This window comes from Ursus americanus, chromosome 1, assembly GCF_024610735.1.
Source record: "Ursus americanus isolate L20-20 chromosome 1, mUrsAme1.1.p, whole genome shotgun sequence".
In the NCBI taxonomy this organism is placed as follows: domain Eukaryota; kingdom Metazoa; phylum Chordata; class Mammalia; order Carnivora; family Ursidae; genus Ursus; species Ursus americanus.
In genome coordinates, this window is record NC_142127.1 from 11,721,293 (window position 1) to 11,734,863 (window position 13,571).

General features: G+C 47.3%; 1 protein-coding gene across 4 annotated transcripts in view; it reads left to right on the top strand.

Moving 5' to 3' along the window:
- CCDC93 (CCC complex scaffolding subunit CCDC93) overlaps positions 1-13,571 on the top strand; it is a 93,093-nt gene that overhangs the window by 57,673 nt on the left and 21,849 nt on the right. For all 4 annotated transcript variants that reach the window (XM_045804072.2, XM_045804073.2, XM_045804074.2 and 1 more), the window contains 6 exons: positions 2,573-2,635; positions 6,226-6,299; positions 7,452-7,533; positions 7,993-8,064; positions 9,316-9,369; positions 10,864-10,926. In XM_045804072.2, the coding sequence (XP_045660028.1) occupies positions 2,573-2,635; positions 6,226-6,299; positions 7,452-7,533; positions 7,993-8,064; positions 9,316-9,369; positions 10,864-10,926 (408 nt within the window). The remainder of the gene's footprint in view (positions 1-2,572; positions 2,636-6,225; positions 6,300-7,451; positions 7,534-7,992; positions 8,065-9,315; positions 9,370-10,863; positions 10,927-13,571) is intronic.

Sequence of the window (13,571 nt, forward strand, 5' to 3'; positions counted from 1 at the left end):
TTGCAGCAGAGACCGCATGGCCCAGAAAGCCTGTAATATTTACTACTTGGCCGTTTCCAAACGTGGCTCACAAAGCCTGGCCCAAACTGGAAAAATTGGCAGCCTTGCTCTAGAAGAAGGTCGCAAGACTTAAGAATAGCATTTATTGATTGACCGATGTTCGCTGAGCACTGCTCGGGGCTAGGCAGAGAACTAGGCTGTGGAGATGAATGAAGGACTCGCTCCTTCTTTTCACACGACGTCCTTGTGGAGGAGGTACTACTGCTACCCTCATTTTATGAATAAGGAAACAGAAGCAGAGCAGTGAACTAGTTTTGCCTGTGACCACACTGCTTACTACTGGTAAAACCAAGATTTTGAATGTGTAGGTCTGCCTCATTGTTTCAAATCGCCTGCGTAGTGCAATGTAGTGTATACGTGCTATAATCACTGTACTTGTCCCCTGTTCGTGGGTATGGAGGTTGTTTCAGGATCCCTCCCCCCAGCTCTAAATTTATGCTACCGTGATCATCTTTGCAAAACGGTCATCTTGGTGCAAATATGTATTTGTATAAGATTGATTTTAGGAAGTGGAATTGCTGGGTCAAAAATATAGACATTTTTTATTTTGCTCGAAACTATCAAATTATTCACCATTTTACCAGTTTATGTGTCTACCAATAATATATGAGAGAATCCAAGCTCTTTAAATCCAAGAACCCCTGTTCCAAGGTCATGCAGGTGGAAAGCAAGCAGGATGCACGCGTGGCCTTGGTGACAACCATGGGGAGAGTCCTAGCCCAACAGAAATGGAAGGGGGGCAGAGCAAGAGAAGGAGTAAAGAGCATCTCATGGTCCGACAAGGGAATGTGCTACAGAGGCATAGAATTGGAACGCAGCTAGTGGGTAGCTGAGCAGAAACCTGAGGTTGAGGAAGGAAAGAGGAAGCCAGAAAGGGGGTGGTAACCCACTGCTGAATTTGGGGGTGAGTCTAGGGGTTAATGATGAAGAAGAAAATGAGGGTAGGACAATCATGAAGGATTCTAACAAGATGAAAAGTAGGCTAAGCTATTGGGACATCCCCTGTTTGAGAAAAGGTGGTCAGATATGCAGATGAAGAGAGCTCTTATTAGTTAAATTAATCAAAGAGATGAGTCTTCCTTTCTTAGCAAGTGATATCCCTGCCAAGATCCAGCTTGCATGAGTCTTTGTGGTGAAGCCTTCCTTAGACTCCCTGATGAGCCAGACTCTCCTTGGGCCTCCCCTGAGCCTGGCTCTACCCCAGCTATTCTCATACTCTGATTCCCAGTTCACTGGTGCAGATCCTTGCAGGCAAGGACTGTGTCGTATTCATCACCTCCTCCCACACACCTCATGTGCGCAGAGCATTGGGTAAATGTCAGATGGGGGGCTGGGTGGGTGCCTGGGTGAGAAGTGGACAGGAAGGTGGGAAATGCCAGGACCCCTTCCTGGAGCCAAAAAAGGGCTTCAAGAGATCAATCATTTTTCAGGAGAAAAAACAAACTCTCCAGAAGTCCTCTTCTCTGCCAGTTACACAAACAAGTCAGTGAAAGTTCTCATTGCACAGATGGCTTCCTTTGAAAAGGGAAAAGCCAGAGCCCGCCTGCTTCCCTGCTTTATCACTCTTGCTCTCTGCTTGAGTTGACTTCTTGATAGGCCTTGTTGGAAATGTAACCATTCATCGGTCATGAAGACTGGAAGCATGATTTAGGAGTAATGATTTCTGAAGGTGACATAATTCTTAATGGGTTGCTTACATGTTCAAGGATGGGGCAAGTTATTTTGAAGCAATCATTGAGATACAGGATAAAACTTCTCATTGTTTATTTGTACACTGCTAACAGCCAGAGCCTGGTGTCGTTTTCTGCCACTTCCCCTTTTCAAAAGTGAAAATGTACAAACCCTTTGAGCTTTTGATGAATGTTTTCAGATTTCTGAAAGTTCACAGACAGCACGAGGATATATTTTTTGGGAAGGAAAAGAGAAATGACATTTTCCTGATCTAAGGTTACAGTTGTGTAACTTTGAACTGGAAAGGTAATTCATTTTCTGTCTCTTCGTGTTGAAGTCCTGAATTCTTTCTTCTGTCTCAGATTGTTTGCCAGCCAGTCATTTTCTGTGCCAGAATCCTGAATTGCAAAATGCAGTTTGTATTCTGGGATTGGGCACATTGGTTAAGTGAACTGATTATAGCTGTACAGAGAAGTCAGACCTGGGTTTGAGTCGTGGCTTTATCAGTTAGCAGCCGTGAAACTTTTGTTAAGTAACTCAACCCCTCTGAGTCTCTATTTCCTTATCTGTAAAATAAGAAAAATGTCTTCTTCCATTGCATGTAGGGATGCAATGATAGGATTTATGCCAAATATCTAGTTGGTCACCTGACATGCGGTTGGTGCTAATTGTATGAATTTTGTCTTCATGTGTTGTTGGAACCATTCTAAAAGTCTCACATTCACTCAGTTTATATCTCCGGTGAATTTCCATTTTCCCGTCCGTGAGGCGGGGAGACCACCCACAGCTGTGCTGTTTGAGGACTGAATGAGAGCAGGTATCTTTTCTCTTTCTTTTCCAGCTGCAGGCAAGTCATACCAGCCTACAAGCCAGATATGATGAAACAAAGCAAAGTCTGACAGAGGTGAGGCGATTTTCAGAACCACTTTTGACCTGCACCACTCATGAAGTGCCCTGTATCATCAGTCTGTGCGGCGTCTCGGGGCTCAGGGCCACGTGGGCACAGAGGACAAGCACCTGGTAGTGCGTGACCCTTGCCGTCAGTGTACCCACGCTGCCGCATTCTAAGGGCTCAGCGGTCTTGGCAGGAGACGTTGCCATGGGCCCTGAGGATCGGGAAGGGCTTCCTGAGGGAGGCCAGGCTGATGGGCAGGGGCACGGGCCTCACAGAGCTTGAAGGGCCCCTCACGGTAAGTGGGCCCTGCTCCGCTACAAACCCCACTTCAAAATACTGAATTCCTAAAGAATGAGAAGGTTTCTTTTTATAAGATGAGAGCACTGCAGAGGGCTGTAATTTGTTGTTCAGAATAGCCAGTTTTCTTCTAGGCTGGATGAGGGACGGGGTCTCAGGAGGAGGAGGAGGGCAGTGGGTATATTTCAAACCACGGGATCTGTTTTCTGACCTGGGTCGAGTGTGCCATCTCCGATCAGTGTTAGAATGTCGTTTACCTCCCACTTCTCATTGCCTAGGAAACCGGGCCAGGAAAACAAACACTTCCCATGCCAGCTCTGTCATGAGCAGAGTTTTGCTATTTCTGTCCCTCGCATTTCCATAGAAAGCTGTCCTCATCTGGATCCGATGGTCTCTCCTCGATGTGATTTTGGTGCTCGAGCTCTGGCTATACTTATTAAGGACCGCATACAGGGCCCCGCCCAGTACTTTCTGAACCACGTGGAAGCAGAACTGATCCTCAAAGACCTCTCTCAGACTAAGGCAGTCCCCCTCTTTTCTTTAAATTTCACATCAAATTTGCCCACTTAAAATGCTTGTTTCTGTAGCAGTATGTAGCACTCAGGTCACTGCCTTGCTATCAAGCTGACAAAACTTTTAAATTCTGACCTGGGCTAGTCTCTTCAGTGATTGTCGGAATGTTTGAAAAGGGCAGCAAAAGAATGAGAGAATGAATTTTTTTTTCATTCTTTCCAAAGATGCCTGTGTTGCATTTGGACGGACGAGCTTTCCTTACACTGTTCTGACTGCATTCCTGGGGGCTGGATGGCAGACTCCTGGGGTGAAACCCCTGCCGCTATCTAAATGTTAATGCCATAGAGTCCCTGGCATGAAGTTTGCCAAGTCATGGATCAGCCCTTGTATAACCATCTGGGGGAGATTAAAGGCAAAGCATCTTGATATCAATTTCCTAAGACACTCACGTGCCTTAGGATATAAATCCTGTGTGGCTCTGAAGTCGTTTTCTTTGTACTAAACACTAAATCAGGTATTTGTTGAGCTCCTTCCATGTGCTAGAAAGGTAAGGAATGTGATTTAAGTCAATAATAGGGATGGTCTTATCCTCAGATAATCATAGCAGCCAGCATCAGTGTGTGCTGGGTGTGCTCTGGGCACCTCCCTTGTACTAGTCCCCTGACTCTCTGTAACCAGGCTAGCAACACTGTTACCATCCCTGTTCTGCAGATGGGGCACTGAAGCCGTGCAGAGGCTGCCAGAGCTCCAGCCTTGGCTGTGTGGCCCCAAAGACCTCTCCGAGAGCTCCCTCTCTCTGTAGTAGGGCAGTCACACTAAGTCCCATCTAGGGCAATGGGAGGCTGTTCCAAACCTGGCCCTCAGCCACTTCTGAAGAAGCCTGACTGGTCAGAATACTGAAGACCAGACCCCTGAGTAAGTAATGAACTTCACCCATGGGCCTCAGCCTCCTTATCTGTTCCAGTCAAGGATTGGCCAGCACGAGCACTCTGACCCCTTTCCCCTCCGTGTACCCTGGTTTCACCTTCTCAGTGACACCTGCCCTCCCAGGATAACCTGGCAGTACCGAAAAACAGGGAAGACCTGTCTTTCCAGCAGATCGAGTGAAGTCGAGCAGGGCAGGGAAGGTCAAGGACGGATGGCAGTACGTGACACCTGCGAGTAGGCTTCGTGCCCCTGCCTCGGCTGGCCGCTCGCTTCTAGCCTGTCCGCTTTTTAATTTCAGCAATCACGACTTTAATTTCCTGTGTGTGAGGTTGATTCTTTGTAGTATATGCAGCATTCTCTCCCATTTCTCTAAGGGCATTAATTGTGTCTAGGGTTTTTCATGATCTATAAACTTTCTTCAGATCAAAATTCATTTGTTCAGTTTTTTTTCCTCATTCGTGGTTTTATCTTCCTTCAGATGTTTGATAGTTCTTGGTGGTATGCTTATCTTTGATTCTGAAACTTCCCGTTACCAACGGGAATTGGATTCTGTACCCATTGTATGCAGCCTGCTCCGTGTGATTATTCTGGAAGGGTGGGTTCTACTATTAAGTGAGATCAGCCAGGAGTAAGTAGTATTGGGGTCTGGGCACTCCACCTTTCACCAGTCGGGTCTTGCCTATTCTAGGAGCCTGCCTGCCCCTGGGACTTGAGCTCTAGCTCGAGGTTAGGGGAGGCACGCTTCACTGCTCAGCCCAGCTGGCTCTCTTACTGTGATCCCAGCCCTGCAGACCAACCTTCCTGTGTCTGCTGACCCCACACAGCAGGCCTCCTCAGCCCTGCCTCTCTGTTGGCCAGCTTGGCCCTAAGGTACCCGCTCCCATGTTTGAGCGTAATTGTCTGGGTTTTTTAGGAGTTGAGGCAAGAAGGGCTCATTGTAACTTGTGCTCTTCTGTTTTCAGCTAGTACTCTTGGAACTTTCTTAACTTGCTTTTTTTTTTTTTTTTTTTTTTTTTTTTTTAGTAGGTAGCACAATTCACCCAATTCAAAATTCAAAAATTCAAAATTCAAAAAGTACTGCTGTAACAGTACAACAGTACAACCATATAATTACCCTCTCCAGGGGGTAACCAGTTTCAGAAATATTTCGTGCATATACAAGTAACATGTATAGCCTATTATACATGTATATATTTGGGGTATACACTCCCTTATACACATTGGAAAGACATGGCATCAGTGTTTTGTACATCGTTTTCTTCCAGCTCACAGTAGAGCCTAGAGATCATCGTAAAAGAGCTGCTTTGTTCTTACTTCTTTTAGCAGCTTAGCATTCTATAACTGTACACCTTATAAATGGAAATCTGAGTTTCTTTAAAATTTCTATTTTAAAATCCTGTCTGACTCAGAAAAAGAAAGTGAAATTATTCAAGAAGATGGACTTAACCCTACCTCTGCTACTAGCCATGACCATGGTAGTGTGGCATTTCAACCAGGTCTGTCTCTTGTAGCCTCTTGTTGTTTACCCCTTCCTACCGCCCTGCTGAAAGGCACCTGCTGTCAGTGTTACTTTTGGCTTTCCACCCATCTACTGCTGTGATTTAGAGCTATTGCCAAGGTTTCTTGTACCAGAAGGGTCCGGGTTTGACCTTTCCGTGTCATGCTCCCCACCCCATCCTGTTTCTCTCGTCCACCTATTTTCTCAGCGTACAGCCAGGTCCAGCGGGCTGGGCCAGCTGCCAAAAGTGGGGCGCAGATGTGAGCCGCGGGAGGGAGGGTGCGCTCACTCTTCTGTCCTCCCCAGTCCCTAGCACCAGCACCTCCTTTCTCTCTCTTTCTCTCTGTCTCTCTCTCTCTCTCAGCTGAAGCGTCACAGTGAGAAGCTGGACAAAGAGCAAGCAGCCCTGGAGAAGATAGAATCCAAAGCGGATCCCAGGTGAGGGGTTTCAGCCTGTGTGTATTTTCTCCTGGAAGAAAGTAATTCTGCCAGTGCCTGGTAGTTGATTTTGCTTGAGCACAAGACCAAGGAGCCCAGAGTCATTGCCTCCAGCCCCACGCAGGTCATGTCATTCCACATGCCCGATCCAGAACATGGCAACTCCCCGTTCTCGGGCACACGCTGCCTTGTTGGGCCGTACTGAGTCAGACACCTTGTTCTCATGATTCCCCTTGGCAGCAGAAGCAGCACGTTTTTGCTTTAGCTTTTGCTTTTTTGGTTTTTCTGTTTTTAAGAACCAAAAAATACATTCGCAGAACAAAAAGATGTGTGGTGAAAGTCTTCCTCCCACCCCTGTGCCCCAGCCACCCAGTCCTCCTTGGAGTCAACCCTTGCTACCAGTTTTTTTACTGGTAACATTTCAGCCCTGCCTCCTTGGGATTAAAGGTGCAGTATTTTTTTTTTTTTTAACCAAGAAACAGCTGCTGGGCTTTTTTTTTTTTTCATTTTAAATTAATCGTCTTTACCAATTTAAATTACATATAAGACACACTTACATTTGACCTTTTTAGCACCAAATCAGTTAGGTGATAAAAGCTCCATAAGTGTCTTTCATCTGAATGATACTGTAAGCAGTCCCAGATTTGAAGGACATTGTTAGCCAACAAGTACCCACAGATTACTTGGCTTGATAATCAGAAACCCTTCTTTCATGATATGGAGCAAAGTCCGTCAGGTACTTGACATTTTTATTTTCAAATTAATTCTTTTAATGACCCTAAGCAATTTGTTTCCTTTTCATGGAAATTAGAAATGGTTTGTGATACTGTCTATGCTCAGAGTACTGTTGAGTAATTGGTACCAAGGAGATCCAGGACTCTTGAAACTCATTGATGTTTCTGAGTTGACATTTTACTTCTAGGTTCTGTGATGTTTGTTTGGATGTGGCCTGATGGACTCAGGTGTATAAATGAGTAATAATGTCAGTTAAATGGTAGTCATTATCACTTGTGGAGAACCCATTAGACACTCTTGGGAGAGACAAAGGAACTTAAAAAGGGAGCCCCTCTTTAGCTGGGGGCTTGGTTTTAGTTGTGATTCAGAAAATCATCACAGCTTTCCGTATGTCATTGTTTGGTCTTCTCTCTTCAGTATCCTGCAGAACTTGAGAGCACTGGTAGCCATGAACGAAAGTCTGAAAAGTCAGGAACAAGAGTTTAAAGCACATTGTCGAGTAAGTGTTGCTTGATGCCAGCAGACCTTGAACCAGGACTCTTGTGAAGTCTCTCGCCTTACCTCCCCTTGTCCTGTTGTGGCGTCCTGTTCTGGTGCCGTCGGAAAAAGTAGATTCCTGGAGCAGTTCTGTCAGTCGTGTAAGATGAATAGGGTGCTACGGTGGGTGCCCCCAGGGGTACCAGAAGCGAGTGAGATTAGCAACTAGATGTGCCAAACCTCAAATTGACAGCACAGTCTAACAAACATAGTCTAACAAACGCTAATTTAATATACATATATTTAAAAGTCTTATAAAATATGAAAGGATAACATCATATGAACCAGGCTGTGCCATGAACATAGGTTGTCTATTGTGTGATAAGCACTCGTTCCTGGCGGTCTGGCCCAGGGGCGGTGTGTGCACAGGTCCATTTACCAGCTCATCTGAGTTTTGTAAATGTTTGTTTGGCTTTTAAAGGAGGAGATGACACGGCTGCAGCAGGAAATTGAAAACCTGAAAGCCGAGAGAGTACCAGGCGGAGAAGAAAAGGTAAATACAGGCTCCGAAGGACGTGTTAGGTGCTGCTGTGACTTATAAGTGGAAGGATTTCTGGAGGACTGCAGCAAAGAGTGTGATGCTAAGAAGGACCGGCCAGTTCGTCGTAACCGTTCCTCTGAACACACACTTCTCAACTGTTTTTCATCACAGGGTTTTCTTAGATTTCCGTCCCTCCCTTTCTCCTCCACTGTTGGGTAAAAGGCAGCAGTGGGTGTGCACAGCAGCAACCCCAGACGGGAATAACCAAGTGACAAGTCTGGCGTCTCCCACCAGTTAGGGAAGGGGTATTTCTGGGAACCTTCTGAGCTCTGGTTCCCATGCGACCTGTGCTCTAAGTGTTGTACCGCTTTATTCCTTTCATCCTCCACTCCTGCCTCGGGACAGGCCCCACCCCTAAAAGGCAGCAGTGAGCAAGAAACAAGAGGCAGCGTCAGAGCCCCAGCAGCCCTGAACATGCTGGATGTACGAACACGTCCGACCAGCTGCTCTCAGGACAGAGGACTTGCTCCTCTAAGGAGCTCATGTGAATTTCCATTAAACGTTAAGTTAAAACACAGACCAGAAAGAAAAGTGTTTCTTTCACCAGATAAGACTGTAGAGATTGCTGTGTGTGTTTTTCCCTTCTCACACTTCATTCCAAGCGCATTCCCTGAGGCCCCCTGTGCTTAGGATGCACGAGCTGGACATGGTCTCAGAGTCCTGACTGCACCCGCTCCCTTTAGAACCAGCTCAGGCAGCTCAAGGCTCAGGGAGGGAAGAGACGGGTTCAAGCCAGCCAGCACCAGTCCACGCGCCCTCCGCTGGGGGACTGTGCCCCTGGCTGTGCAGCACGTATGTTGTGGGGGTGCCTCCGGCTGGTGGGACAGGACTGGCACGGAGGAGCAGCAGAGTCTGGCCGTGCAGTGGTGTCCCGGAACCATCATCACGCAGCTGGCCTTTCCGGTTGTCTCTAAAACTTTGCACCTCTAGGGCTCAACTCGTCAGCCCGGTCAGCCTCTGAGTTTGTACAAATCAGACTTTCAGGTGCTAGTTCTCTTCTTAGCAGTCACATCTTGTTAGAGGGATTATTACGTTCCAAGACAGTTGCTGTTTGGCTTGTTCGGGTGTGACACTCATTTAGGAACAATTTAAAATCTGTGAACTGCCCCCATCGCCACTCCGACCCCTTCCTACATGCGGACCCACAGCTTCCGTCCCATTCCCCTCACTCAGGAAAGTGTGCATTACTTTTCATCGTTTCAGAGCCTGTCTGCCGGAGAGCCACATGGTGCCCTAACCCCTGTGATGACTCATAATGTAAGTGCCTACCCATTCTCAGCACCTCCATTGTCCTCCGTGGGCGTGGTGGCCAGCTTTGTGCCCTCCCTGACAACTTCTCATGGCTACTTTAATTTTCTCTCTGACCACTACTCCATGTGCGGGCTCTCGGGGCCATCGCCCCATTGTACACACATAGCCCTTCAGATGGAAGCAGGGTCTCCCCAGGGACGGCCCTGAAGGCCGCCATTCTGCTGGGTTTTCTCCCAGCACTTTGTGCAGGCATTGTGTGTCTGCTGTGGCATCTCAGCTGAGGAGGGGAGAATCGTGCCTTGGCCACACAGGCTGGTCATAGCGCATAGGCTCTGAGGGGCGGGGCTGATGCAGGGGGAAAAACTACTGTACTACATTCCAAGGTCAGAAAACTATATAGGGCCAAATGGGAAATATTTTCAGCATGGTGTGCCAACCCCACTGTAGCAGCCACAGTCAGTATGTAGATGAAAGGACATGGCCATGTTCCTGTAAAACTTTATTGACAAAAATAGGCAGTGAGGCGAATTTGGCCCAAGGGTAGTATGGTTTTAGCTCACGGGCAGTAGTTTGCGGACCCCTGCTCTGAATAAAACCAGTGCTCCCAGCTCTCCAACCAATGTCCTGGAGAAGGAAAAAAGGAAAAGGAGGAAGAAGAGCAAAGCAGGAGAGCCTCTAAACATTTGCCTCCTTCAGTGTTTGCCTCTTCCCTTTTGCCCTCAGACTAGAGAATGAGCTTTCAGAGTCCTGTAGTGCAGTCGTGTGGGTTTGCACGCAGCTGAGCCCTGTGGAGGAGACTGAGGGGCGGGGGGGCGGTGTGCGTGCACGTCCACACACATGTGCTGTGGGAGAAGACACCTCTGACCCCTTTCGTAGCTCTCTTTGATGCAGCAAACCATCTAGCGATGCCTCTTACCTCCTGGGCTTCAGTGAGAGCTGGTTTCTCTCTCGTACCTCAGTGCTGTCGGAAGAACTTTCTGCAGTGATGGCAGTGTCTGTAGCTACACTGTTCAGTATGATAGCCACTAGCTCCTTGTGGCTACTGAGCACTTGACGTGTGCCTGTTGCAATTGAGAAACTGAATATTTTTACATTTTAGTTAATGTAAATTTAAACAGAGCTAACGGCTATCATGTTGGACAATGTAGCTCTAAGTAGGAATAAAGAAAGCGTCACTGTAAGCACGGGGACTTAGAACAACTGATTATTTAAGTAATAATGATCTCCTTATCATCATAGTTTTTCGGGGGGCACATAAATTTGGGGGATACTTCACTTAAGAACGCTAAACCCCAGAAGAAGGAAGAACTGTTATGCAGTGAGATGAAAGAGTCTCAGGATCTCACATGACACAGGACCCAGACCCTAAATTCAGCCATTTGAGAAAAGAAATTTGGGGCCTCAGAATGGAGAGATACAAAAATACTCAGTTTCAAAAGACGTCATCGAAGAATGAACATTTCCTGCTCTTAGATAATTGTGTCCTTTTCCGATTTTTAGGAAGACCTAGACAGACGGTATAACATGGAGAAGGAGAAGCTTTATAAGATCCGTTTACTACAGGTAAGTGAAAGCAAGAACAAAAAAACACCTAAATACACCTACAGTATCCTGTAGAGAACGAGGAAGTCCCAGTATCTAAGAAGGATGGGTACGGAGGCTGCTGTTGGCCAGTTTTCTGTCTGGAGTGGAACTATGTGGTTTAAGATGTTGACAATAACACCTCACATCAGTATGTTACTTTCACGGTCATCTCGATGGATTTGATTGAGGTCCCTAGGTGGAGAGTAGGTATTAGCTTCATTTTCTATATGACGAAATTGACTCAAATCAGTTAAGTACTTGTCCAAAGTCAAGCAGCTGGTAAGTGCCAAGGCCAGCATTTACGTTCCAACACTCTTGTCTAGTACTTTTCTTCTAAAATCACGTGCCCATTTTAGCAGTCTAATTTGATAACCTTGGAGGTTTGTAAGAAAGCCATCAAATATGGGAGAAGCAGGTTTTAGAGTTGGGTCCAAAGTTAAAGTCACATAGAGTCAAAATTTCATTGCAAAATCCCTTGCATTGCCAGGATCTGCCTCATGGAAGCTCAGAAGCCCAGAGTGAACTCGTGTCATCCTTTGCCTTGGGCCTTCTCCCTGCTCTCAGGGAAGAGAAAGCCAGGCTCCGACGGGAATGGTCAAAGGGCTGCAGGGGCTAGTGAGCCCCCTATCTCTCCTGTCTCTGGCTCATGCTTACTTTGCTGAGCTGTCGGGTTAAATTCGGGTACATCATATTTGTCCTTGATACGGGGACACTGCTAATCTTTAAAGAAACAGAATTAAACGAAAGCAGGAAAATACAACTGCTTACTTGAATACTGTGACTGCGTGCTTACTGTGTGTATATTCGGTGTTGTGTTAGGCACCAGGAATAGTAAACGGGATGGCCCGTTTTCTGGGAGCTGGCTGGCTATTTGAGAACCAAGATATATGCAAATTCCCTGTCTTGGGCAGCTTCAGACTCGCTAGAGGGAGGCTGCAGTAAAACCGGAAGCCTGTTGAGGGCCTGAGCCAGGGCGTGGACCACGGGGCTGGGTGGAAATGAACTGGCACAGGAGAGAATAAGAAGCTATCTCTGATGGAACTTAGCATCAGTTGGGTCAAAGAAACAGAGGAGTCAAGGATGGTGCTTGAATTTTCTGACTTGGGTGAATACTTGTATTATTCATTGAAAAAAAACATTAAAGAAAGAATAGGGCTCAAGGGGGTGTGTGTGAATAGGAGTGAATTACTGAGATCTGTTTGCAGCTCTTAAAACCAAGTAGAAATGTCCAAGAAGTGATTGGGTGTCAGGTGTAATGCTCAGGCTAGCCTGGGCTGGAGATTGGGTGGTAGCACTGTGTCGGTGAGAACCAAAGCTGTGACCATGTGGTGAAACCTGTGTGAGGACAGGCAGAGGAAAAGGAGGAACCCCCCAGTGAGGTAGCTGGAGGCATGGGGAAGCCAGGGTCTTGTGGAAGCTGAGCAGAGGGCCAAGCAGGGAGAATGATAAATTTTGCTAGAAATCAAGAAGGCTAGAAGCTGACAATTATCTACGAACCATCTCCCAGAGAAGGTCTGTGGTGACCTTGGTGAGAGCAGTGCAGTAGTGATGGGAGAAGCCAGCTGCCAGTGGGGAGAAGGATGACTGACAGCCCAGGGGCAGCTGCAGGCACTGGGGGCTGTTATTGCAGAAGAAAGAGGCTGCTAAGGGGGGCGCCTGGGTGGTGCAGTCGTTAAGCGTCTGCCTTCAGCTCAGGGCGTGATCCCGGTGTTACGAGATCGAGCCCCACATCAGGCTCCTCCGCTATGAGCCTGCTTCTTCCTCTCCCACTCCCCCCGCTTGTGTTTCCTCTCTCGCTGGCTGTGTCTATCTCTGGTAAATAAATAAATAAAATCTTTTAAAAAAAAAAAAAAAGAAAGAAAGAAAGAAAGAGGCTGCTAGCTGAGAGGTGATCAGGGCTTAGTGAAGGGCTGTTGAGGGGTGAGGGACTTTATTTTATCTAAATGCTGGTAAGAAGGAGCCAGTAGAAAGGGAGAGGTTAGAGATGCAGTAAAAACAGTAAGATTCCTGGAGAAAACAAACGCAGGAGTCCAAGCCTGTGCACCCAGGGGCAGGGTAGCCTTGGCCAAGAGGACAAGCCCATTTTTCCCTCTGACCAGAGCCACAGAGACCCTACTTTGGTTTTGGTGGGTTTCTCACCAGGAGGCTTGTATTTCCCCAGTACTTAGAGACCCCCACTCGCTTCTGTGAGCGGGGCAGGCCAGAGAGCAAGATGGGGTGGCACAGAAAAAAGGGAGAGGTATGGGAGCCCAGCCACACCACACCGCCCTGCCTCCCCAGGTGCCGTCAGTGGCCGGTTTGGCTCCTGTACCCCCAGTCCACGGTAGGGCGAAAGTGCTAGAGAGTACTGTAGGACTAAACTATAGGCTAAGGAATTTGGAATTTATATGGAGGCAGCGGGGTGGCATCCGTTCATCATCGGGTAGGCCTTCCTTTTCATTCCCATTCCCCATCTGGTGATGGCGGAATCGGCTACTCTAGAGTCCATTGGGGGCCTAGAGGGATGGCTGAGGGCTGTCCACAAAAGCCCTTCCCTCTTAGAATCTTCCGTCCCTAGCCATTCATTTGCTGCCTTCTCTGGTTCTAGTTCATAGCCACACACCCCTTCAGCGTGTGTTGCAAAG